This window comes from Prionailurus bengalensis, chromosome C1, assembly GCF_016509475.1.
Source record: "Prionailurus bengalensis isolate Pbe53 chromosome C1, Fcat_Pben_1.1_paternal_pri, whole genome shotgun sequence".
In the NCBI taxonomy this organism is placed as follows: domain Eukaryota; kingdom Metazoa; phylum Chordata; class Mammalia; order Carnivora; family Felidae; genus Prionailurus; species Prionailurus bengalensis.
Genome location: NC_057345.1, coordinates 192244118 through 192271331, shown reverse-complemented (window position 1 = coordinate 192271331; position 27214 = coordinate 192244118). Strand labels below are relative to the sequence as shown.

At 39.7% G+C, this 27214-nt stretch overlaps 1 protein-coding gene across 2 annotated transcripts in view; it reads right to left on the bottom strand.

Moving 5' to 3' along the window:
* Positions 1-27214, bottom strand: part of PARD3B (par-3 family cell polarity regulator beta) — a 1020722-nt gene that overhangs the window by 81288 nt on the left and 912220 nt on the right. The window contains exons 21-22 of one of the 2 annotated variants that reach the window (XM_043577602.1): positions 24710-24842; positions 22790-23336 (exon numbers count right to left, since the gene is read on the bottom strand). In XM_043577602.1, the coding sequence (XP_043433537.1) occupies positions 23214-23336; positions 24710-24842 (256 nt within the window). In that variant the 3' untranslated portion in view covers positions 22790-23213. Of the gene's footprint in view, positions 1-22789; positions 23337-24709; positions 24843-27214 lie in introns of those variants that run through there. The other variant, XM_043577601.1, reaches the window with a different exon arrangement.

Genomic DNA, 27214 nt, shown 5'->3' with positions numbered 1-27214 from the left:
TCCTCCTTCCCCCTTTGGGAAAGGATAAAGTGATATAAACAGCAGGGTTCCAAGAGTGGTGTTAGGACATCTCACACCCGGCTGGTCCCTCTCTGTGTCTTTGTACCCTGTTTGAATTCTGGGAGAAAGCTTCTATGATAATATTGTGCAAGACTGGAATTTACCAAGGCTGATTAGCTTAGGACTTATTTTTCTCTCATCAGTAATGCCATACCTCTTATCCATGGAGGGAAACTAATGAATTGGATTTAGAGAGCGAGAACATTTCTTAATAAATGCAATATGACAGGAGATATGAAAAACGCAGATGAGGATACCGCAGGGGAGGTTGGCATGGCCAGGCGGTGTTACTTCAGACCCTGTTCAGACCTCGGTTGGACAAGGGATGGATCTTGAAGGCTATCAGTTTCTCTTTGTCTGGTTCAATAAGATCATTTCCTGCTTCACGTTTCTCTCTCTGGGTGGCTTTTCTTATCTTTTCTATGACGTGTTTTTGTTCTTCTAATTCCTAATTGTCTCTAATGAGGAGCAGACAGGGGACGGCTACATTTGCAGTTCCCCTTTTGATTTAAGTGGAAAGACTAATTAGTATAAATTATGGCAAAAGAACTCAAGTCCCATAAGTTGGAAAAAGAAAAGCAAGGGAATTTAGAATATCGTATCTTCTTGCACTGAATTTGCAATTTATGCAATCTTACACATGGAATCCGGTTGAAGTTCCTTTTGGCTTTCCCATAAATTCTTTTATGCAGGTCATAGTCAACATCAATACTGAAATCTCACCTTTGGGTCATAACCTTCTACTTCGACATCTCATCCCTCACCCACCTCCCTCCTGGCACTTCGTTCGGGATCCTGTGCAATATAATTACTTTACAACAGTTCTTCTCCAGGTGACTCGTGCCTCTGAATTACAGCCTTTTTTTCTTCCCCACTTCATCCAGCATGGATCTCTGTGTGGCCAACTGGGAAGATATTTTTCTTTGCTTTGTCTCTCAGTGGAACTATGTGAGACATTCTGTTGGTGATTATGCAAAAAAGGAAGTCATCTTAGCTTCCAGCCCTCTAGCCACCTACAGGGCAGGGAGTTCTTGTCCACCATGAATGTTTACCGTGACTCTAGCTCTCATTCTTTGGGAAACTGCAATAATGCTTAAGCAGTTAAATGTTTCCCTTTGTGAGAAGGAAAGAGAAGTTCAGAGATTAAAACAGAAACATACATACAGACAAAAAAAAAAAAAAGCCCATTACCTAAATCTGGTGGAAGACTTTCCAAGGGGGGGGGGTGTCACATGATCTGGGCTCAAAGCTAATGATGTGATTGTCAGCAATCATGCACGTTTTCTGAGCCTCAGTTTTCTCTTCTGTAAAAATGGGTTCCTGTCTTCATTGAACTGCTTAGATGTAATGAATGCGATGAGGATAATGTCTTTCAAAATGCATGGCGGTATATAAAGTACCATATGTACATCAATGAGACGTTACTATGAGGACAGCTCATTTAATGCATGGAAAAGACCCCGTGAGAGTGTATTGTTGTTTAGGTGATCACAATGCTGCTAAATTCTCACTCTAATATCTCACTTTATTTGGTCGTTTCCAGCATTCATGAATGCAGAGACAGGCCAGGGACCAGACTGCTGAGCAAGAGGAGGAAATAAATGGAAAAGGCTCCCACAGATGGGCAGCCTCATAAGCAAGCATGCCCTTGCCAGTTTGAACCGGTGCTTGCATTTGGAGCTCCTCAGAGGAGAGGGATGCTGTATGAAGATGGCAAATCCCCGGCGGATATATTAACAGAGTCTCAGTCTTAGCCATTGCACTAACCAGAGCACTCTGCATTCTGCAAGGAAGCAGACAAAACAGAAAGGGGGGAAGTAAAAAAAAGGAGGAAGTAATAAGCTGATACAACCTCTCAACTACAGCAACCACGAAATCCTTATTTGACTACAACTGAACAACCTACTACAGAGCGGCATTACATGTAAAGTAAATCGATGCCCTTATGAGGCTGGTAGCTACTCCCCAGCCAAAAGTCCTCAAATCCCGTTAACCCTGTTGTGGGTGGGTGTGAGTAGCAAGACACAAGTCTCGAACGTATTAGGATAATATCTTTTCTCCCAAACTCCACTAGCAACTTCGGTGCGGCAGAGAACTGGGTTTAATATTTAACAAGTTGCAGCTGTAAGGCTAGATGTGTGCAGCAATTTCTTCCCATATGTTCTTGCATGCCATTCTTTTGCATCTCGCGCTGGAAACGTGCATACCCTACGGACAGCGTTTCTTATTCTTCACAGCGCTGTTGGGTGGCACCTTCTTTGCCTGCTGATACCAAGTTGGCAGTTGGTGTAGCCTCTCCGTGATCTGGTTTTATCTTTCATTTGTGCTGCCAGATGGATACCAGATGGGTAATTGGAGCCAGCGCCCCTGCCCTGAGTCCACACCAGAGCCCATGGGCACAGACCTGTCAGTGGGCTGAGCCTCAAATGGTGCTTCAAAGAAATACTCCTTAAAACTGTATGCATCTGTTCCCTACGCTAATGACCCTAAAGAAAAAAATAATAATAAAAAGGAAAGAAAAAAAAAACTCCTGTAGACAAGCTTTTCTTTTACTAGATGCTACATCTGTAAGAAGAGGGGGAAAGTAACCATATAGGGCTTGTGGATGTGAAACTCATTTCTCGCTAATGGTACCTCTAAAAAGCCACCAACTCAAATAGCCACATCAGTAGAGAAAGTGAAGGCTAATCAATCTATTCCTTTTTTGGTGATATCCGTACAATATAGACTCTCAATTCCAGAAGGGCAACTTCTACATGACATGTTCTGAGTTAAAAAAAAAAAAAAAAAGGAGAAAAAGAAAAAAAAAAAAGAAATCTAAGAGCTTTGAAAGACCTCGGTGATTCCTTGAGAAGAACACAGAGTAGAAATAAAAAGAAATGCACAAAATGGGAAAGACCTATAGGAAGAACTCATCCCTAATCTATTTCTCTTAAACTGATGCCTCGGTTGTCACTTGTGACAAATTACATTTAAAAAAATATCCTGATGGATCATCTGGTTGTTTCAAGTGTGTATTTCAGCAGTTCATTATGAAAGTTTATTTTCTAAATTAACTACAAATAAAGTGAAATCTTCCAACCATTCACTCACACAATGCTGTCAGCGATTTTTTTTTTTTCTAGCAGACATCAAAGCATATCCCCAATCCATGCCTGGCTCTCTTCATGCAGAAGTTATCACAAACAGGTTATGTGTTCCCTTAGGTTACTATGGAAACACTTTCTTTTCAGGTCATCCACTTACAAAGGTAACATTTGAATTAAAATATGTTAGAAGTTAATTTTTTTTTTAACATTCAAGTGGGGTCATGCCACCATATCCAGATCTATTATTTCAAAATCCATGAACATACATTGATTTAATCTATAAAAAGACTTGAATGAGGTGCTCACCCTATAGGTGTAATTGCCTGCACGTCAGGTAGGTACTTGGAGCATTGTAAAAGACACTAACCAAATTAACTTTTATCGCAAAGGAAAACGTGGCGGTGACCCACTAGCTGGCATTCCTCATTATGTTAATTTGTTGAATATTTATGTTTGTGTCATCTCTGACACAGAGAGAAGACACTGGAGATGAGAACACAGCGATGAAAAGGTTTGACAGCTTTAGAGATTACGAGACTACTCTGCCTCATTTTATCCATTTGAGCCATCAAGAATTCAATTTGGCAAGCATTTGTCTCAGGGCAGCAAAGCCCTCAGGATGGGTACAATGTAGGGCTAACGCATGCACAAGCTCTCAACTAATTTGTGTGATCCTACACCAGGTAGGATGTGATTAAGTTTTACTTCCTGGTAGAAACAAGAGGTAGTAGAGAAGCACTGACAGAAGAAGGGTGATGTGGCTGGAGCAGCTGGGGAAGACTTTGCAAAGGAGATTATTGTGGCAGTGTAGACATACAAAATGTGGGCATATACTACTAACATATGGCATCATCCTGCAGGCTAATGGGACTACTTATGTAAGCCATCTTCTAGCTCACTCGTGTAGACCACTCGTTGGTGATTATAGCTGGCTGTCAATGAGGGACTCTGACCAAGTAAGAATCTCTGTGTCCTGTGGACCACGAGGAATTCCTCTTCAAAAGCAAACAACCCAGCTCTGACTGCATCATGCAGTCAATGGCTACTTGCAAAAGGCAGTGAGATGAAGCCCATGCTTTACAGTGAAGGGAACTAGACTGCATATCCATGGAAACTTCTTTGTTATTCTAAGATGCTTACGGAGGGAGTATCTCGATCCTCCTTTTCCTGAGAGAGACCTAGAGAAAATGGCGCAGAATTCAACAAGCCTTTATCAGGTATATGCCCTCTACAGGAACAGCATTATGGGATGCTAGAAGAAGGAGGTAAAAGTGGACGCTGAAATAGACTGTGAAAAGGGTATGTCTTTCATGCACCCTTCCACACTGAAGGAGAGGCAGGTGAGGTCTAAGGGCTGACCTCCGTAAGGTTTCTATATGGCAGAAGAGACCTGAGTAGCCCTATCTTTAACTTCCCTGGTCAGTTATCATGGCAGAGAAGACTCTGTGGTATGCTGGAGCCAACAGAAGCTGAACCATTAACGACTGGTTTTACCAGCATCCCTGAACCATTATCTACCTGTATGAAATAAGTAAAAGTTTGGCTCTTTTTCCTTCACTGATTTTGGTCACATACTACAGAATCAAAAGCTTTACTGTAGTGCTTTACTGTAGTCAAAATGTCTTTCTATCTTTTTCCTGTCAGAGGCCAGAGAGTCTTCTAGAGAAAGACGGTAGGATGTACTGACAGGATTTGTGCTAACCGTGTTCCTTGTCTCCTTGCAGTGTGTGCATACGAGTGTATGTGTGTGTTTATGTTTCCGAGTAGATTGTTTTAATTATCTGCTCCATTATCTTTCTAGAAGCTGCACTTCATTGTATTAAGCATATTTATCAATAAGAAATGAATGCCATCCTGGGAACTGATTTGTTCAAGGTAACTTTCATTACAGTTACACTTGCATGTCTGATGATGGTTCTACACTTGTGCTGTTTTATTTATAGCTGCAGATCTTTCATATTGAAAGCTAAATGGGAGTCTCAGTGGCCACTTGTGTCCCTGACCAGAATTTACCTGGAAAGAGATGTGGACATATGAGTTCCAGGAACACGTATGATTATTTTTCAATCGCTACTTATTATGGATGAAGATTGGTCTCCCTCAGTCCACACCATGCCCAGATGCTATTTCCAAACAGTAGCAAATAAAGGCAGCAAAGTTGCACTTTGGGTGTTGCATACCTCAGGAATTTTAAGCTAGACAAAAATACGATGGTCATTAACGATAAAGTAGTAAGCAGAAGTTCAGTGGTGTTCTTGTAAGTTGAAAACTTTTCCATGTCGATTAACTGAGTATCTTACATTTATTTTCCTCCCAGAATTAAAAAGGTAGTCACATGGGATGTGGCATCTGTCCAGCTTGTTTCCTAGTTGACAATGGAAATATGACTAGGCAGTAAGCGCTGTAACCCGGAGACGAGCAGGTTGACATCAGAGTTGAGCTTGCTATCAAATTGGAGAATCACTCTTAAGGTAGAGAAGCCTGTAGGATTCTACAGGCCTTCTGACTGGCACATGTCTGGGCACACACACTTACCAACAGTTAAGGAAAGGAGGCCAAAAAATCAAGTACTTTTTCTAGAACTCCACCTTGCAATATCGGAAAGAAGTGTGTATCCACTACCACTTCTAGCTTTGAAGTCAAGATTGTGTCACCGCCAGATACAAGGATAGCATTTGAATGGGACAGACTGTGAGAGTTGCATAAGGGTGTAGAAGCACATGCCCATGAGCCTACAACCAGCACTCATGTGTAGCTAGGAAACACAGTGGGGCAGAGATTAAAAAAAAAAAAAAACAATGGCTCTGAGAGGAAAGGAGAGATGAGACCAAACTGAAACAGAATCTGTGTTCAAGATTGTCCATGATAAGATGGCAAATTGATAGGATTCGGGGTGAAACTGAAATGGGTGACCAATCCAGGTCAGGGAATTCCAATAGGAACTGTATCGCTAAGGTTCTAGGGGTTCCGGAGGTATCAGCCTCAATGGAAATCCGATACTCAGGAGGAGGTGAAGTCCCAGACCCTGAGAAACAGGAGGTCATAAAGATCAGAGTAGGGCTGGCTTGATTCGAAGAACACTTTTGAAAAAGGATCTCACAGATTTTCCTATACTTTCCCAGGACTGGGCACAGATCATAAACCTATAGGAACCCAAGTAATCGTATTTGCAGGGGTAAAGGTGGGGTGGGAGGGAGGCAGTCAAGGAGGGGGAGGGGAGAGTCTGGGAAGGGAAGGGGGCCAGGGAGTCAGTCAGGCCCTTTTTGAAATTCTCATTCAGATTAAGTTGTCACCAAAAGGGACAGTGAATATCAGTTTGATGTGAGAAAGAACAAGCATTCAATAATGCTGCGGTCTCATGCATACCGTTGTAAACCCATAGTGAGAATTTTCTACTATATTATAAATATGATTCTGTTATTAGATTATCATCCACACTGAAGACCTCAGTATAGGAATTAATAAAGTCATGCAACCAGTGTATCTATGCCTGTGGCAGGAACTTCACTTTTCATTCTAAATAACTATAACCATGCAGCTTGGCAGAGAAAATAAGATTTTTATATATTCATAGGTACCTACATATACATAACCCCTCACATGACATTCTAATTAGTTTTTACATCTTTAATGTAAACAAGAAAACCAACAACTCAACCCTCTGAATTTCTGGGGCCCTTTCAGCTCAGCCCTACTGAAGTTACACTGATGGGCCACTAGGAAGCCAGCTTTCTGACTACATTTTGCAGCCTCCTTGAAATGGTCAGGAAACCAATTTGGAAGTTTTACACCATGTCTCGCTTCTGCAGGACCATTTACAGAAAAGCTAGGAGTTGGTGTAGGAGGGGGGAAAAGCCATAATATTTTCCAGCCATATCACTAGATAGGCATTGTTTTACTGTGTGTGAATAAGAATAGGCAGCAGCTAGGAAAATGGCCTTTGTGATGCAGTAAAACCGTCCTGGAGCTTGCTATGATTCACCATTAAGAAATTCCTTCTTTTTTTTTTTTTTTTCAACGTTTATTTATTTTTGGGACAGAGAGAGACAGAGCGTGAACAGGGGAGGGACAGAGAGAGAGGGAGACACAGAATCGGAAACAGGCTCCAGGCTCTGAGCCATCAGCCCAGAGCCTGACGCGGGGCTCGAACTCCAGGACCGCGAGATCGTGACCTGGCTGAAGTCGGACGCTTAACCGACTGCGCCACCCAGGCGCCCCAAGAAATTCCTTCTTAAAGGAGGTTTAAACATTATAATGAGTATTGAATTCTGGACTCAGGGACAGTGTGAGTGCAGGCAATTTACCACTGATCTCCCAGATTCCGCAGAAATGGCCAGTGGGTGAAACTTGCACCAGTGCTCAGTATGCAGGAGTGTTGCTAGAAATGGTGCCACAGACCAAACCGCAAGGGGGCCATGGTACCAGAACATAACTGATCTTCCTGGGGAGCTGGCAGAGAAGGCTGAAACTGCTCTGCCTGAGGTGAGGCTGGACGGAAGGTTATGCGGCTGATGAGGAAACTAACGTGGATATTTTCTTGTTTGTGGAGTGGCAGACTTTCCATACCGTCCACCTGGAGAGCAAAGGGTTCTCAAGGTGGCTGTCACATGGGAAACAAATCTAAAAAAAAGTGTTCCCTCCTAATTTGTGGGCAATAGTATGAGGATGAAGGGTAGACACAGCCACAGGTAATACACAATCACAGGGCTGGGGCAAATAAAAATCAGGGCACAGAAAGCTGATCCCTTGCCCACGATTCCAGAGAAACCATCTGAGAAACTAAGCAGACGCAAGGTTCTCCTCCAGGCATTGCTCAGGACTTTGGTTCCTTTCCTGTTTTCAAGCTGCCAAACCTCTAACAGGAGGTGTGATTCCAGGTGTGACAGCCACGCCCGCCATTGAGGTAGGAGAGGACTTCTTTACAGTTAGGTGTCAGGATAAGAGAATCAAGGAAACTTCAACCATCTTGTTTAAGGAACAACATCTAGCTTTCAATTAAGGAAACAGACAAGAAGCCAACATAGAACTGTTAACAGGAGGGCTCAGGAAGAACCTGGCAAAATGAATGAAAAGAGCCCAACAGCTAGAAGAATTTGGGTGAAAATTTTGAGTATCATGAATAAAGAAAGAATCCCATAAGATTCAGATAGGGAAAACAGTTACTTAAAAAGAAGAAAAATCATGTCAGCCTTGGATTTCTTCTTCCCTGATATTAAAAACCATAAGACGATGGAATGTCTAGGGAAAAATCCCTTAGGAGGCAGGTATGTCATTCATTTAACAAATATTTATTATATACCTCAAAGCACCAGGCATGGTTGTAAGTGTTGAGATTTATACATAAAGGATACTATCAGATTTCAAGGATTTAGAAATATACTAACTATATATCCTTCCTGAAGTGAAATTACTCAAAAGGGTAAGCATGTTAACAGAGAGATGAATCAAGATAAAGAGCCCAATGCTGGAGATGTTGTAGCAAACGGGCTGGCATTAGACACGAAACATACCCCTGGATGATATCAAACATGCCACATAAAAAATATTAAAAGAGAAGACATACCCTCTTCTTTAAAGCCTCAGTCTAAAATAGCACATGTTAAAAGTGTGAGGGAAAGTTGTGATAACATATAGCCACGTCCCTTTGTTCCTTTCACATGGAAGGAACTCAACAGAGATGATTTCATTTATGCTGTTGATAGAGAAGACAGGATAAAGAATGTTTTTATAAAGTCAGTATGAGTGAAACTCCTAAATAAAAAAAATCCAAGAAAATATAGCACATGGGGTACAAAATAGGAAACGGAACAAGGTGTGCAAACCCCAAAGTCCAAAACAAAATGACAGAAGGAATAAGAATGACAGTTATAATAACAGATATAAATGAGCTAGACATTTCTTTGGAAGAAAAAAACCTCAGAATGAATCAAACATCACATTTCAACCTTTTCCAAGAGACAGACCTAAAAAAAATGACGCACAATGCCTCAGAAACAAAATGGTACTTGGGGACTTTAACCTCAGGTTCATCTGTCTTTGACAGACCTAGAAAGTGATAAATAAGGACATACAATATCAGAAACAATATAATTAAGTTATCTAACTATATTATGCCAATGGTAGGACACACGTTTCTCACACTTAAACATTTGAGAAATGAATGGGGATGGCTCCTAATATAAAAGTTTACATTAAAAAATGTTTACTTATTTGAGAGAATGAGCGTGCAAGCAGGGGAGAGGCAGAGAGATGGGGGAGAGGGAGAATCCCAAGCAGGCTCTGCGCTGTCAGCACAGAGCCTGATGCAGGGCTTGATTGCACCAACCATGAGATCATGAACCGATCTGAAATGAAGAGTCGGCCATTGCACCAAATGAGCCACCCAGACACCCCTAAAAGCTTGCATTTAATGTGGTGGTGTTTTCTTTTTGTTCTTTTCCTGAAAAGCAGTCATTATATTTATAGTGTGTATAACAATTATGCTGACTTATATTTAAGGAAATATAGTGACACATGTATGTTATATACTAGAATGAAAGTACCACAAGGCAGAGATTGTTGCCCATTTTGCTCTCTGCTACATCCTCAGCAGCTTGCCAGAGCTTGGAATGTCATAGGCACTCAATAAGTATTTATTAAATAATAAGCATTTTTAGAAAATCATTAGTTTAAATTTAATTACTTTAACTCTTTAAAGCTTTATTCATTCATTTGTTTGTTCATTAATTCATTCATTTCGAGAGAGCGAGCATGTATGTAGGGGAGGGGCAGAGAGAGAGAGAGAGAGAGAGAGAGAGAGAGAGAGAATCCCAAGCAGGCTCTATGCCCAGTACATGGCCCCACAGGGGGCTTCATCTCACGACTGTGAGATCATGACCTGAACCAAAACAAGAGTTGGATGTTCAACAGCCTGAGCCACTCAGGTGCTCCTAAATCATCTAAATCTTTAAATGACAAAGTTACAAATACTATGTCAACTTTTAATAAATGCCCCAAGTTGCAGAATTCAATATCCTTGACTACAAAATAGTAAAATTATACATTCATTATAAAATCTTAGGTGGAAAAAACCTAAATCCTTAAAAATTAAAATAATGACTATATAAGTCATTCTTGGTCAAAGAAAAAAATCTTAAATTTCAAATTACCTAGAAAAAAATAAGAGGAAGAGCATTAAGATATTAACATTTATGGAAGTACATCAAAATAAATTAAAAAACAGGGGTGCCTGGGTGGCTCAGTCAGTTAAGGGTCTGACTTCGGCTCAGGTCATGATCTCACAGTTTGTGGGTTCGAGCCCCGAGTCAGGCTCTGTGCTGACAGCTCAGAGCCTGGGGCCTGCTTCAGATTCTGTGTCTCCCTCCCTCTCTGCCCCTCCCCCACTTGCACTGTCTGTCTCTCTCTCAAAACTAAACATTAAAAAATAAAAATAAAAAAAACCAAACTCATTGCCTTAAATTATATTGTCACTGAACATGAATAAAAAGTAACTAAAATAAATAAGCTAAATAATTCAAAAAGTTTGCTTTATCTCTTCTTAAGAAGAGAAAAAATAAGTTCATGAGGTAAAAATAAATGTATTAGAACACAAAAACAGAATTAGTAAATATATTAAGTGGCAAAAAAACATAAAAAATACTAAAAGGTTGAAAGTTTCAATGAAATAAATAATGTTACAGAAAAAGATAGCAAATTTCCAAATTTAGTAAAGGAGGAAACATCTTCTTTTCCACAGATCTCCATCTATGGGAAAAGTTGAAAAAGGTGTCAAAGAATTACCCACCAAAAGCATGAGGCTAGATGGTTTCGTGGATGATTTATTTGAAATCTTGACAAAGAGATAATTCCTAGACTATAGAAGTTGATGTAACATATAGTAATAGAGGAGATGCTACTCAAATCATGTTACAAAGGTAATATAACTCTTCTATGTAAAACTGCTAACGTTAGGGGGAAAACCCCTTAGATATCACTTTTCTTTACAAATACAGACACAAAATCACAAATGGAAATATCTATAACTCATGTCCAGCTCTATCTTAAAAGAAAAAACAGACATCTTGTGGTATGTGAGTGTAGATTTAGTTTTTCATCACTGCAAGGGCCATTCAATATTAGAAACTCTATTAATATAAATCATCTCATTAATAGAAAAAGAAGAAAAACCATATGACCATCTTGATAGATGTTTAAATGCCTTTTGAAAAAACTAACAAAAATCTCTGGTTTGTTGACACAAAAATTAAAGCTTCTTTTTCTCTGAAGTATCATAAAGTTAACAGCCTATTGACAAAGTTAGAAAAATGTTCTGAATGGTATTTGATAGGAGAGGCTTAATAATACTCTACATCAAGAACATTTACAATTTAAAAGCAAAAAAGGCAAACACTATAAATAGAAAAAAAGGAAAATTCATAAAAAAGAAGAAATCTACATGAGCAATAAACACATGAAATGTGGTATCTCAGTTGTAATTTAATGAAAACAAAATAATTTCTTTAAAAAAAATTTTTTTTTTCAACGTTTATTTATTTTTGGGACAGAGAGAGACAGAGCATGAACGGGGTAGGGGCAGAGAGAGAGGGAGACACAGACTCGGAAACAGGCTCCAGGCTCTGAGCCATCAGCCCAGAGCCTGACGCGGGGCTCGAACTCACAGACCGCGAGATCGTGACCTGGCTGAAGTCGGACGCTTAACCGACTGAGCCACCCAGGCGCCCCAATTTCTATGAGCTATCAAACCAGTAAAAACTAAGAAAAATGAAAACAATGAGATTTAGTAGGTCTGGTATAAAGCCTGTACAAAACGGACCATTAACATTTGTTAAATGTTTTAATAAATACGCTGCTGGGGAGAATACAAACTTCTCCGCTTTTCTAGAGGCAATTTGTATCAATTAAAATATTTTTCATAGCCTTATATTAAATAATATTTTATATTGATTTATGATAAAGCTAAAGAAATAATTTAAGAATGCAAAGATTTATCTATATGACTATCTATCTATAATTATTACCTCATTACATATAGGAAATAATGAAGATAACCTAAACATCCAGCAATGATAGCATGATTAATCAATCAGTGAATTAAACATTACATTCAAATTTTTGCAGATTATTTAATGGGACGAGAAATGCTTATAATATAACAGAAAGTGAAAAAAGTGGCTCCAGTAAGAGCATATCAAGCTCAATTTAATACTACATGTGATATGCATGTATGTGGGTGTATTTGAATAAGATAGGCCAAAGGATAAAGTATTCATTTGTTGTGTGGTTGATGATACATGAGTTACATTTCTGCTTTAACACTTTTACCAATTATGTAAATTATTACAGTGAGCATGTATTACATTTATAATAAAAAAATTAATGTAAAAGGTAAAAATAGTGACTTCAGGAAAACAAGAAAGACTAGAGTATGCCAACTATATTCACCTGGTCTTCAAAATATTTTTGTCTATATAATTGTAACCTTTCTTCAGATGTTCATTTGACAGCTGCATAAACCATCGACTGCTAATTAAAATATTTGCAAACTGTGTACTTATCTATCTTTACCTGTATATCAACATATACGAATATACTATATTGATAAATGGATATAACCAAGAAAAGCAAACTCTGTGCCATTATGTTTTAGATGGGATGTATTCAACATTATTTATTGAAAAAATTTTCGAGCCCCTAGAGTGAAACAAATATGATGTAAATTCTTATAAATAAAATGGTCAATCAACCAGATATGGAACTTAAAGTCTAGACTAGAGGTTTTCAACCTTTTAAAAGCATAACCCACAGGAATATAGTTTACATTATGAGCTAGTAGATATGTGTATCCGTGTACAGACTGGATATGAAACAAGAACTTCACGAAGCAATACTCATAGTTACTACCAGCCATGGCCTCTGATATATCCTATTCTATTCAAAATCTTAAAAATGTCAATTGTGATTAATTGGTTTTATGATCATCTAATAAGCTGTGACACACAGTTTGAAAAACTACCCTCTAGGGTAGGTCTCACTCAGTAATTGGGACAGATGTGATACACAAATGCTCAAATCCTCAAAATGAGAGGTTGGGCGTAAAGTATCATCATGAAACATAATAAAAGCCACTTCATATTTGCTTTGAAATTCCAAAGGGCATTGGAATAGCTTACGTGGAGGCAGAATGCCCTAAATGCAGGCAAAAAGGAAACTTTGCAGGGATTAAAGCAAATCTATCTTCTTCATTGATTAGTCTCCTTTTCCTATTTGTTTGATTATCAATTTTTTTCCTGTACAATGATTTCTAAATTTTTCATTATGTTCAAAATTATGTTTCCTGTCTGCCTTTCCCACCAGACATGAACTTCTTATTCACTTTTTAATCCTCAAGTCAAGTAAATTTCTGGCACAAAGAAAGAAATTTGCCACAAAAATTAAGGTCTAAGGAATTAATTGATAAATGAATAAATGAAAAACCATATGCTTTGAAATTTTGTCCTTCAATATTGGGGCCCAAAATGTACCACATAAGTGAGAATGAGTTTACGCTTTTCCTTAATTGATTATAGGACATTAACAGCTTTACGTCTTATTTTAGAGTTAAGATCTTCAAGAAAGTTAGGAAAATTGTAAGCGCTTCTCATTGGGACACTATTCAAATTTCTGATGAATTAAATTTATGAATCAACTAAGTGAAAATGTTAAATGTCTGAAACAAAATTTCAGTTCTTTTCTGTTTGTGTGTCATCTTTTTATTCCCCTATCACTGTGTACTTGAGGACTAGATTTTTTTTTTTTAACCTTACATATACACACCTATATGTAGAAACAGGAGCAGGTTATCCACTTTCTAAAACTTGGAACTTTAAAAATAGTTCTAGAACCACACATCAACCACAAACTGCTAAAATCCCATAGCATTTTTTTCCCAATCACCAATTTAAGTATTATGTTAAGAGACTTTTTCCGGCCATCACTCACGGTAATTGTGAGACCACGAGTGCCTCCTCTGGAATGTGAGTCTCTGATTCCTTTATAAGCACATACATTTTGTTAGTAAAGTACTGCCTGACAATTTAAACCTGGGGAAGTTACTGTAAAGGGAACTGCATGGAAAACAGGCAACCCGGTCCATACTAAATAGATGAATAAAAGAAAAGTAGCTGATATATATAAAAAATTACAATTAAAATGTTTCTGCTCTTCAGAAACAATCTGGACCTCTGGCAATTAGTGACGATGGGAAAGCAAAACTGAAAAATGGAGATTTCTCCACATCGTTTGGGGGTATCCATTATCCTACAGTGAGCCAGAAGGTTCATTAGAGGAAAGCCATCAGATCATGACAGAGAATGTCTTTCTCATACAACATTTCCTACTGTTTCTCTAAGGAGAAATTTCAAAACAATGTCTTTGTGCACACGCTCCAACCTCACCCCCTCCCCAGTCAGGTTTTCCTTCTTTGTTGTTAAGTGTTGATGCAAATGTTGGGCTTGCTGTATACTTAATACAAATCGCTAAGTATTCAGTGAACGAATAAACCAACAAGGGAATAAAGGCAGAAAAGCTATTTCCCTCATGTGTTGCTTTGGCTTTGCTGGCTAGGGAACGGAGCTATGTCTTAGTGAAAGATGACACAGAATGAACTAAATCATTTGAAGAAAGCCCGATGGAGATAAAACCCAAGAACTCCATTACTTTACAAAAGTCTTATCTCAGAGCTAGGAAAGAAACTATTTCTCAATTGTTTATAATAACAGCATTATACCAGTTCTTCTTAGATCATTTACTTGAATAAGTGGAAAGTTTTCCTGTGCCTGGCTGAAATCAACTTTTACACTTACTCATAGACACTCTGCAAATTAGCACTATGATTTCAAGCCTCAGCAGTAAACACAGAGAAACAAATGAATTTCACAGAACTGTAAAGTCACAGGCTCTGATATGTGTCATTACAATTGTATTCAAAAGTGGTCATTCTTCTTGTGAAGAACGGCCATTTCAGAATTGGTGTAGTGATTATAATCATTTTAGAGTCCTCTTTTATTCAAGTGTTCTTCCTATTGCAGAGGAGCGTTTCTGTGAGTTTTCTTTCTCCCGTAACACCATACTTGTTACTACTTAATAAGAACCAAATGATGGTAAGCTTGCAAATAACTCTGGTTTGGAAATTTTTTTAAACTGAAAGAACAAGATGGCCACCACAGTGATCTGATTGGCCAATTACAGAGGAAGCTGTTCGAGGGGACCATTTTGGGTTCCAGGATCTGAACACAAACATGGCTCATCAAGGTTAAGCGATACAGGTGTTATGAATGCCAGTAAAATGTATCTCCATATCTTCCACTCCAAACATCTTCAATGAAAAAATTTAGTACCCGAAGTTAATTTCAGAATTTTGGAGCTCTGCTAAAATAAAACATAGGCAACTGATTTTAAACAGCTTTGAGAACAGTTTAGGAAATCTGGAATTCATAGGCGTTTCTGCTATGGTTTTTCCAATATTACACAAAATGGTCATTTCTCCCATTGCAGTAGAAGAAAAGAATGTGATTATTGTAGAAGTTGGAATTTTGGGTTTTAACCATGATCCAACACAAACGGTTGTGGTTTGGGGGAACTTAACCTATTCTAAACTCGACATCCTGAGCTGGAATTAATTGTTCATTAGAAGCAGAAAGAGTTCTGTTTTTCACTCTAATGTAAGTATAGCATAGGGTTATTTGACATATTATGGAAAAATAATGTGGTTTTGAACTTTCTTTTTCTGTTTCTTGGTATTTAGGGTTGGGTTTAAGCCAGAGATAGGCTAACTTATTTGATTATAGCAAAAAAGAATGATTTCATTTTGACTTTTACAGAGAGCTGATGAAACAATACCAATACCATTGAGTTAAAAAAAACTGTAAGAGTGCTAATTAAAGAGTAGTTTAACAGAGGCACAGTCTGTATGGGCTTATAAACACATACTCAGAGTTTTCCTTTCTTCCAAACATCTCATGTAAAAAATATATCTAAACAGCTGCCACAGTGATGCCCCTCTCCTTCTCTTTCTACTAGGAGTTAGCACACGTTAGAATATCAGCTTTGCTAATGGTTGTTGACTGTGGTGCGGTCTTGAAACCTTAATCTTCCCAACTGTGAAACAGGACTAAAAATACCTACCTCATGGATTTATTGTCTGGAATAATTTATATAAGGTATATAAGGTAGTGACACATATCTGTTGAAGTCAGCACTGAGTAAATGATTTCATATTTGTTATTAATCAGGTTGTAGTGTAACTTACTGAGTACACAGTTTGCACATATTCTCTTTATATTCCCCTCCACCTCCTATTTTAAGTCATTAACTAGAGCCTGGTATTTCTCTGCTTCGGGGTTTTGCAGAGCTGAAAGCAGAAACTTCTTTCTTCTGGTCTTGGGTCTTTGATTTTAGCATAAGCTCATTAAAGAGATTAGGTGCGCCCCCGGGGTCAAGGATGAAAGGAGTGTACTTTTGAAGAAAAAGTTTGTGTTTGGGAGAGAGGGAAATAGTTATTGACCTTTTGACCAATGGACTTTGCCAAAGTCTCTTACAACCAGGCCAGAGAGTCACCACCTGAAGGGACTACGGCTATACCTCAGTGACAACCAGAGTGTGCATGACTGGAAGGTCTCCTAACTGCTTTGTGTGTTGTGTAATGTCCCAGGACTCTGGAATAACAGAAAGGGTTAATTAAGCTCCAATCATGACAAAGTAGGATGGTTGTTTGCCTAATGGAATATATTATTTCTAAAAACCTCAGTATGTGCGCCATTTAAAAAAAATCCTCACATTTATTGAACACTTACTATATGCCAGACAATATTCTGAGTGCTTTACATGTAATAATCACTTAATTGCCACAATATTTATATGAGTCCCAGGAGAACTATTATCCTAGTTTTAAAAAAGACTGAGAGGTTAAAGAAATGGTCCAAATTTACCAAGTTAGTAAGTGATATATCCTGGATGTGAATGTAGGCAGTCTGACTTCAGGGTCCATGCACTCAGACATTATGCTAAAATGCTTCTCATACATGCTATATTATTAGGTCTAAGATGTGACCAGATGTGAAGACAGGCATAGCTTACAGTAGCTGTCTTCAGGGCAGAATTTTAGTCGGGACATGCTCCATGTTAGTTGTAGCAACTGGCCATGGACCACAGCCACAGAGGGCAGACTAAGACACAAAAGGCTTCCTTTGGGGGAGGTGAGGACCAGTTTATAGGACAAACTGGTGCCACTTTCAGAATCAGGTCAATGCCCACAGGAAGCCAGTCAGACTGGGAAGTCTAGAGACAGCTCATACATAAAAGTGAAGCATTGGAGAAACCTCAGGCTGTGGAGTAACACCAAGGCATCAGCCAAGGGCCCTTGCCCCTTTATGTCATAGAGAGACAGTTCCCAGGGGTAGATTCCATTAACTTCTCTCTCATTTCTTCCTTCTACAGTTGCCCTATAGGGCCTAATTTTGGATTTTATTAGGGTTAATCAAATATCTTCTTTAAAAAGAGAAGTCTCTTAGGGGATGTTAAGAACTTTTATGGGTTAGATTATGTGCATCCCCATCCCCAGCCCCGAAAAGTATAGCTGAGATGAACTGCCTGAGAGAAATGGAGCTTTGTGGGAAGACAGGGATGGGGCAGAGAGAACTCTGGACTTCTGAACACTCTGGGGGAAAAGGTGGGTCCAAAGTGGGGTGTCATGATGAGGAGGTAAGGGTGATTAAGGGTCAAGAAACCTGGGGAGACACTTGAAGACTGGTAGATGAGAAGGGGCTAGAAGGTCTCAAAGGTGTACCCAGAAAAGAAGGAAGAAAGGAATTTCCTTCTCTTCCCCCTGGCCCTGATGGCCCCCTGCTCTTGAGCTCTTTGGTTATTGTCTGTGATTAGCACAAGGGTATTGGGTTTTAGTGGGCTTTTGCAGACTGGTTTGGGACCCTAACAACCAACCATTGTTTTCTCCCCCATGGGAAAACCATTCCCAGTTCCAAATTGCCAATTTCTAAATGGGTTTCTGAAACACAGTGTATTTCTATGTTGGGAATTGCCTATAAATATATTGCCTTCTTTCAAAATGATTTACACTATGTTTAAAACTAGAAATTCATTCATATGATCTCCATATAGCTAATATGCCAACACGTTCCCATGAAAGCCACATTGAAATATAAAGAACTAAAACTAACAACCAAAAGAAAAAAAATCTTCAATTCATTTTGTCTTTTTCCCTCACATTTTCACTACTTCCTTAAATCAAAGTGAGCAAGTCTCAACTCTCCAGCTGGCATTTGATGTTGATCAAACCTCATGCCCTTCCAAAATCCACCCAATTCATAGACAGGATGTGTTTTCTGCTCCTCTTCACTCTGCTTTGGTACCTCTTCCACTCCTCAGTTCAGCTGTTTTAAGAAATCTGGGAAAAACACTAATGTGTTGGTGGAGGGACACATTGGGAAGGAACTATTTATGGAGCTAATGAGGGCTCATCAACTGAGAAGAGACTGGAAGGTATATGGTAGGCGCTAAACTATGATAGTAGATGTATATATTTGATGGCTGTAATTCTTTATCTCATTCTATCTTTCGGAGCTTTTACAAACAGAATATATCCTTTCTTTAAAAACTGTAATATAATTGACATACAACATTGTGTTAGTTTTAGGTATACAAAATAATGATTTGATATATGTATATAGAATCTATATTTATCACAAAACAACAATCCTTGAGGATATAGGTAGGGCAATTCTACCCAAAGAAAGAGAGCCACTTTTAGTCCTTTCAAAGAATTCTATTGCCTCCCTGACCACTCCCCACCCCCACCCCTACCCCCTCATCCCCCACCCCTGCCGCCAGAGCAAATTCCTAGGTCTGGGGTGAATCAAAATGTCATTTGCCTGTCTAAATAAGTAGCCAGAGGTTGCATAATTTCTCATGTATAATTTAGTGAAGCTACCTGGGTTCCTGGAATGGCTTAAAGATCCTGGACCAGTAGACAAAAATAAATCTTGTTTCTCCTTTTACCAGTAATGGCAGCAAGTTTAACACTGACAATAGAACTGTTCTTTCTAATTATAAAGAGGAAAATACATGAAGGGAAAGGCCTTTTCGTACTCTTTCCTTAAAAATTTAAGATGAAGAAAGTTTATATTGTTATTAAAACCGGAAGTTAGAGTAGACAACTACAAATCATGCCTGACATCCGTTTTTGCCTTCCTCTGTTGATTAGTAAGTTGATTTTCCTCTGGGGACTACCTCTTCATCTAGACTCATTCATGGGATCTGCGTAGGCCTGATCCTACTTTCTGGTTCCAGGGCGGATCTCGTGACCTAGTTCTGGCCAGTAAAAGTACTGCATCTTTCTGGCCAGGGGAGTTCAGAAGTGGGTATGTGACCCAGGCTGAGTCAATAAGCCATTCCTAGATGCACTGGGGGTGAGACAATCTTCTTTATTTATTTTTTAAAATGTTTTTATTTATTTATTTTTGAGAGAGAGAGAGAGAGAGAGAGAGAGAGAGAGAGAGAGCGCGCATGCACAAGCAGGGGACGGGCAGAGGGAAAGAGAGAGACGGAAGCGCAGAATCTGAAGCAGGCTCCAGGCTCTGAGATGTCAGCGCAGAGCCCGATGTGGGGCTTGAACTCATGAACTGTGAAATCATGACCTGAGCCGAAGTCAGACGCTTAACCAATTGAGCCACCCAAGTGCCCTGAGACAATCTTCTTTTATAAAGTTGTTGGGTTGGCGTTCTTAGGGAGCTCCCTAAGAATCCTGCCTACCGAGAGAATAACAATGGAACCGGATCCAGCTTTGCCTGAGGTCAGATACACCTATGGAATTTAAAGTTATATAAGCCAACAAAACTTCCCTTTTCGCTTAGGCCAGTTTAAATTAGATTCCTGTTCTTTGTGACTTAAATGCCATTGACTAATCCAGAAATTTTCACTGGTGTCCTTAGCTTTTTTTCGGATGCCGTTAAGGTGCAGAGATGGAAAATACAGACAACTCAATTCTGGTTTTGGACCATTGGCAGCAGGACCTCATTTCTTTTATCCCAAATATTTAGAAAATAACCTTCTGATAGTTTTTACACTTCATGGCTATTACACGTTCCATCTTAAATCCCTTTCCTAAGATGGCTAGCAGGATCCCAGCATCTTGCTCTCCCTTTCCTCTGACTGCAGAATTCATCCGATGTATCTTTCTCGTCTACACAACTGCCAACCATGTTTGTTCAAGTTCGCTCCTAGACCATCCTCATGATAGGGTGCACAGATCTTCCAGAGTGTTTTCCTTTATTCACCCAACCATCACCTGAACCAATCCCCTTTGCCAAAAAGATACATACAGTACCATCAACTTTATAACAGTGGAAACTATAGTACCTCCTCCCATCTAAATGTTTACAAACCCCTTTCTTAGATAAAAATTCTTCTTATTTTAGCCAGAGAGTTAAAAAGAGGAGGATGTGTATAGTATTTGCCATGCAGCTCTTGAAAAAAAGACAATAATAAAGGTACTAATATTTTTTAGAAAACTCTGGAGCCATCCCATTTCTGAAATTACTTACAGGATATTCATGCTGCCATTAAATAAGCAGATAATCTTTATCTGCTAATAAAAAATACCCCAGCTTATTGCCAGAGGACTGTGATTGTCTTAACAAGTTTTACAGAAAATAAAATACCAGGAGATAACAGGTATTATGTTTTCTTTTGGCAAATATGAACATGTCACAGCTAGCATATCTTACTTAATTGGGCCTATAAAAACTCGCCAGGCCATTTCACTTCCAGTCATTGAAATTCTCTCAACTTGTTCTTTACAGCTTTTCAGAGTCTACATGAGAAAACAGCTACAGAACAGACTGGTTGAAAAGATTTGTAAGGTCTCATGTCCGTATTTACAAACCTTGCAATCTGTGTGTGTTCATTTCTTTTAACACAAATGAAGTGAATAAATCAGGATCTCCTTTGGGAAAAAGAAAACCACCATATTTGAGACAAAAAGGACCAAATACGTCCACCGAGGCGACTCCTAAGTGGTCTCTCTAGAATTCCCAGCACCCTGGGCTGCACACCCGGCCTCCAGCAGAATTAACTGCTATCACTGAGCTCATTTCGAAGCGAATCCCTCTCTATACTACAGAATTTCTCACATATATTATTGGCCTTTTTTTTTTTTTTTTTTTTTTTGGTTTGGCCTTAGATGTCTGTATTCCTGGCTAGACTGTAAGTTCTTCCAAGGTAGAGATGATATATTCTGGGACTGGCACCTGGCCTCTATTAAGACAGAGCAAATATTTGTTAAAATTGGACAAGAGACAGAGAGAAAAGAGAGTCAGATGCAAATGCTATGGGAGCAAGTGAGAACTCAAGAGAGCAGTGGGGAAAGCCTTCAGCTCCAAGCCACTGGACATAGAACTACCTATAGGATGGCCTGGGAAAATCAGAAAGTTTGAGGTAGAATTATGAGTACCGCTAACAACAATATATTAAAAAAAAAAATTCAAAGATCCTAATAACCTTTCCGGTGATTGCTTTACCAATTTGGCTTTCAAGACTTTTGGGCACATACTTTTATTCTTTCTGGTCTAGTAAGTTCTTAGGCAACTTAATTTATTTTTTCTGTATTTTATTTTAGGGAACTTTATTTATCCTTTCTGGTCTATTTAGTTCTTAGTAATTCCCTTCTCAATAGTTTAGAAGCTTTCCAGTATTGTGTGGATCCGGGGGATATTTATCAGGCTTCTAAATCTGAGGTAGCTGGCCCGGGAAGTTCTGAGTCCGTGAAAATGGTTTTTGATGATGCTGGTCCATGTAATGATTTTGTTAGAGAAGGTGAACTACTTTCCTTACTGCAGTGATTGGAATCAATGTCTTATTTAAAAAAAATTTTTTTAATGTTTATTTATTTTTTTAGAGAGAGACAGAGCATGAGTTGAGGAGGGGCAGAGAGAGAGACACACACACAGAGTCCAAAGCAGGCTCCAAGCTATCAGTACAGAACCCAACGCGGGGCTTGAACTCACGAACTGCAAGATCATGACCTGAGCCGAAGTCGGACCATTTAACCTACTGAGCCACCCAGGCGCCCTGCCAATGTCCTATTTCTAGAATTGTGGGTCAGAAATCTTGATGACCACGTGGAGAAGCACCCGGGAGCCCTCTCTTGGGCCTCACCCTTCTCTTTCAGGGGCTGATGATCCAATTTTAACAGGCACTGTCCTTGACGATAAAGACCAGACTGATTAGGAACCACAGCCTGAATAAAAGCTGCCTTGTTGGGTCTGGTTGACCGGCAGGAATGAAATGTTAACTTTCTAAACTTGCTTTCCTAGATCTACCCAAAAGTAGGAAGACAACGGTGTAATTTCTCTGGCCTGCGCTGGACAAAAGATACCAGTGTTTTTCCTTGGCTTGGGGGGATGGAAGGGAAGGTTGCTGAGATTTGAATCCCTGGTTTGGAATATCTCAGGCGATCCCAAAGAGCACTAGTCTTTTATGAGAGTGCATTTCACAAGCATCCCTTTGGGAAGCCTTAGTCCCCACTTGCGTGGGAAACGTAAAGTCAGTCGCTTTTGGCAAAGCTCAATACACTTGAGCATGGGAAACACAAATTAAAATAGAGATACTTCTTTATTCACTAGATTGTCTAATTCCACATTGCTTGGAATAAAAATTGAATCATTAAGATAGAGAGGACCTGGGTGGATGGTTATCCATTTCACAATTGGTAAAGGTCAGGGGAAACTCCAGGTCTCATGAAGGTTAAGTATCTTCAGCCTTTCAGCTTGACATAAGGCGATCCTATAAAGTAAGGTCAAAACAACCAGGACTTCTTGGTCTAAAATTACTTGCCTTATTTTGCTCATAGGAATTCACAGTGGTGTTGAGATGGAGAACTTTTCGATGCCCTGGACATGGTGTTCTGTTCTGCTTATGGTGAGAATGACTTCTCTTATTTGATTGCTTATTTGTTTCATCAAGGGAGCAGAACCTTATGCATACGGTCCGTCATCAAAGTTAATATGTTGATCTCAGTTAAGTTTGAAATGAATTATTATTTAAATTGTCCTTCTGTGGAAATCTTTCGCTTCTGTTAGTGAGAGTCTGGGTGACCAGTGGCCCCATCACTGTAAATGCCATTCTGTTTAATCCTAACATCTGTAATAAAACCAATAAAAAGCTATTTGTTTTGATCTATAGTTACGAAGTGCCTATCTCTGGAAGAGGCCAAAGCCATTTGGTAGGAGACTGCCAATCCTTAATTTGCATTTCTGATTAGTGTTTTTAAAGCCTATCATACAAGGAAGAAACTACTGGGCCGAGGAGTTTCAGTTGCTCTGCACAACAGTGGTGGGTGCTGCCGTTGACTTTCAAACGCTAGTGTAAAAGTGCTAGGTGCTACGCCTGGGATGCCATGGCACCAGAGTGAAAGATAGAGGGAATCAGCTTGGTTTCTGGACTCTACTCTCCCAACCCCGACCTGGTGAGCATAAGTATGAGTGTACAAATCAGGAAAGGAAACTTTCCTTTAATAGATTTGTCCTTCAAAAGAGCTGGTGTCTTTAGTGGCCACCAGGGATAAGAGAGTTCTTTATGTGGCTCTCAAAACAGCACTAAAAACCGTAGTAGAAGGCAGTAACCATCAAATAGGGTGAGTGAGAGCTGACATCACGCAAGGACATCACTATTACCACGTACAGCTCTGCCCCAATAACACTGGTAACGAGAGCCAAGATTTATTGAACCCCAGCTCAGTGGCAGGCACTATTCTGAGTATGTGACATGTACTTTAATCCACCTCTAAGTACTCTCCTCTGGTATTTTTGTGGATATTCAAAAGTTAAGTGTATTTTGTCAGTGCGGACTTAACTTCTTGAAAAAGACAAGAGAATGAATCGTGCTATCCTGGAAAAACCCACAGAATCTCTCTTTAGAGGACACAATATGCTTTTCAGTCTGTAAATGTTGAGGGATTTGGCAAAGGGAACCCTCTAATACTAAGACTGTTCTCATCTCAAAATAAAAGTATCTTAGCGAGCAGCAAAATGAATTGTTCCGATGCAACATACAAACAACAGATATCTCTGAAGAGAACCATTCTGAAATTTATGTCTAATAACCTTTTCCAAAGGAAAGATGGCTTATGGTGCATGGTCTGTTAATGCTTGCCCAGATGTCTGAAACCCAAGAGATGGGAGGCAAAGATTAAGGCTCAGTAGATGATGACAAAGATTCCTTGTCTTCTTTAAAATATCGACCATCTGCTCCACCCTAACACATTGGTATACAAGTCCAACAGAGAGTAAATATGAAAGCAATTAAAATAAACTACTATGCATTAGTGTGGTTTGATTTATGTAAACAACTTCTGTGGGACAAGATGGCTGTGGTTTGGGTAATGTTCATATCTGTGAAACTCAAGTAACCTAAATATAAGTTGATATGGATAGAACATTCTTAGCCGTGTTCTGCTCGCAATGATCTCAGTAAAGATGAATTCAATGATTGGAATCAGGCATGCATGGGCTTACCCACTGAAAGTCATAATCTAGCCTTGCTCTTCCCTCGTCGTCCTCATATAAGGTGAAACCTTCCCTCCGTGCCTGATAATACTCTTTCCGCAACTTCTGGATTCGATCAGTGCTTCCGCTTGGAGGACGGCCACTAGAGGACATAATCAAACAAACATGGTCACCCGGTGTGCATCATCCTGGACACTCACTTTTTGATCTTGGTAAAGGAGCTAGCATCCAAATTTAGAAGATTCAATAATGTAATTCAAAATTCTAGGAAAACTGTAAAATCAGTAATAAAAGTGAACAAAAATGGTCTTTATGTAAATACATTTAGCTCTAAGGGTCAAAACATCTGACTTGGGATGAATAAATGCCTTTTTTTTCAACGTTTTTTTTTTTTTTTTTTTTTTTTTATTTATTTATTTATTTTTGGGACAGAGAGAGACAGAGCATGAACGGGGGAGGGGCAGAGAGAGAGGGAGACACAGAATCGGAAACAGCCTCCAGGCTCCGAGCCATCAGCCCAGAGCCCGACGCGGGGCTCGAACTCACGGACCGCAAGATCGTGACCTGGCTGAAGTCGGACGCTCAACCGACTGCGCCACCCAGGTGCCCCGAATAAATGCCTTTTGAGTGAAACGGTAAGATAAGGTCCTGACCTTAAGAGCAATTAAAAGAGCCATCACTTTTTTCTTATAATCATATCCACAGAGTTTGGTTAATTTTAAAGTAGGTATTTCATTTTCTCAAATAAGAAGTTGCCAATCTGAGGCCAGTTGTTTGACCCGAATATTGGATGTGACACAGAGTTGGCATGTGCTGGCCTTCATTTCAATGACACTGATGAGTTTTTGGCGTGGGGGGTAGGATCCGTGTCAGTATATGGGCACACAGGACATAGGGAAAGCAGAGAAGGGAGAAGCCATATCAAGACGTAAAAAGAAACATTAAAAAAAAAAAAAACGGGTGACAGTAGACTGTGCCTTCTTCATTACTTGTCCACGATTCCCTTCCCCACTTCAGTCACTTTTTCCTCTTAGGAATTTCCATTTCTCCAGTTCTCATCCATGCAACCCCAAACTGTTCAGCCAGTAGCTCCCTTTTAACTCGGATTTGTCATGATCATTTCAACAGAACAAAATCATGGGATGCATTTCAGGGCTGGGAAGCAAGAGGGGAACGGTAGGCAGATTTCAACAATTGTTCAACTTCTCTGGTTCGTCTGAGGCATAACTGAGTGTCCTACTGTGCCAGACCCTATGTTAAGATCCAGGGGGGACATGAAAACAAACAGTTCATAGCCGTTGTCTGCAAAAAACACATGGTCTGGGAGGCAGGGGACTGAAAAGGATACAGAAGACTACAAGTCAGGTGCTACAATAGCGGTCCCAAAAGAGACTGTAGTGACAAAGGCTGCGTAAGCTGACTGGGGGAGGGCAGGGCCATGGAAGAAGCCTACGGAAAGCTCCACAGAGGAGGCGACACCTTAGCTGAGTCTTGAAGGACACACAGGTGCTCAACAGCTACACAAGTGACGTGGGGAAATTGCAGGTGGAGGGAAGGGAAGCGCAAAGGACAGAAATGAGGAAGCATCTTGCTTTGGGGGCGTGCAAAGAAGTCAGTCTGGGCCAGCAGTGGTCCTCAACTTCTTTTGCCCTGGCTCACATACACCGTGGGCAAAACACACTCCTCTCCCCTTCTCCTTCAGGAAACAAGTTAGAATACAAATGAGTACTGGTGACTTTAGGGACATTTTGAATTTAATAAATGACAGAGGTATATCACTTGCAAATTTTGGTTCTTTCACTCAATTCATAGCAACGCGTTCTCCATAAGGACACTTGTGTTTGATGGGTCTGAGGTTCACCCCTCTAGTATACAGAGTACGTGGGAGGGGGCAGGGAAGGGGAACAGGCGAGGTGGTGAAAGGGAGGAAGAGACCCACCGTGAAGAGCTGTGCCTGCGAGAAGATCCCCGCATATTACAGTGGAGATTTAAGTTTAAATGAGACATCTCGTTAAAGGAGATGTCTGAAAGCAACAGAAGTCATCTACTGTTTTGTTAAAAAATTGTTTTGAAATGATACTTGTAAACCATAAAAAGAAAACGGTGAGTGGACATCTTGTGGCAGAAAAGCATTCTTCCCAAACTGGATTCACAGCGAATCGGTGGCGTCTCACAATATCTCTACAAAGTTCACATGGGGTTCTGGGATTCCTACATCACTCTATAGACACCCGGTAGCCAAGGCTTTTTATTAAGAAAAGACAAACCCTTGGGTATCACGTATCTTTATTTTTCTCCAATCTGCATTTAAAAACTCTCCAGATAGTTCCATTTCTCCACTATGTTTTTTTTTAAAGTAGAAAGTTTCTAAACAAAAATGCACAAATGAGACTCGTAAATACAGAGAACATGCTGGTCGTGGCCAGAGGTGGAGGGAGGAAACAGAAGAGCAACAGGGGTGAAGGGGAGAGGGAGGTACAGGCATCCAGTTCTGGAATGAGTAAGTCATGGGGA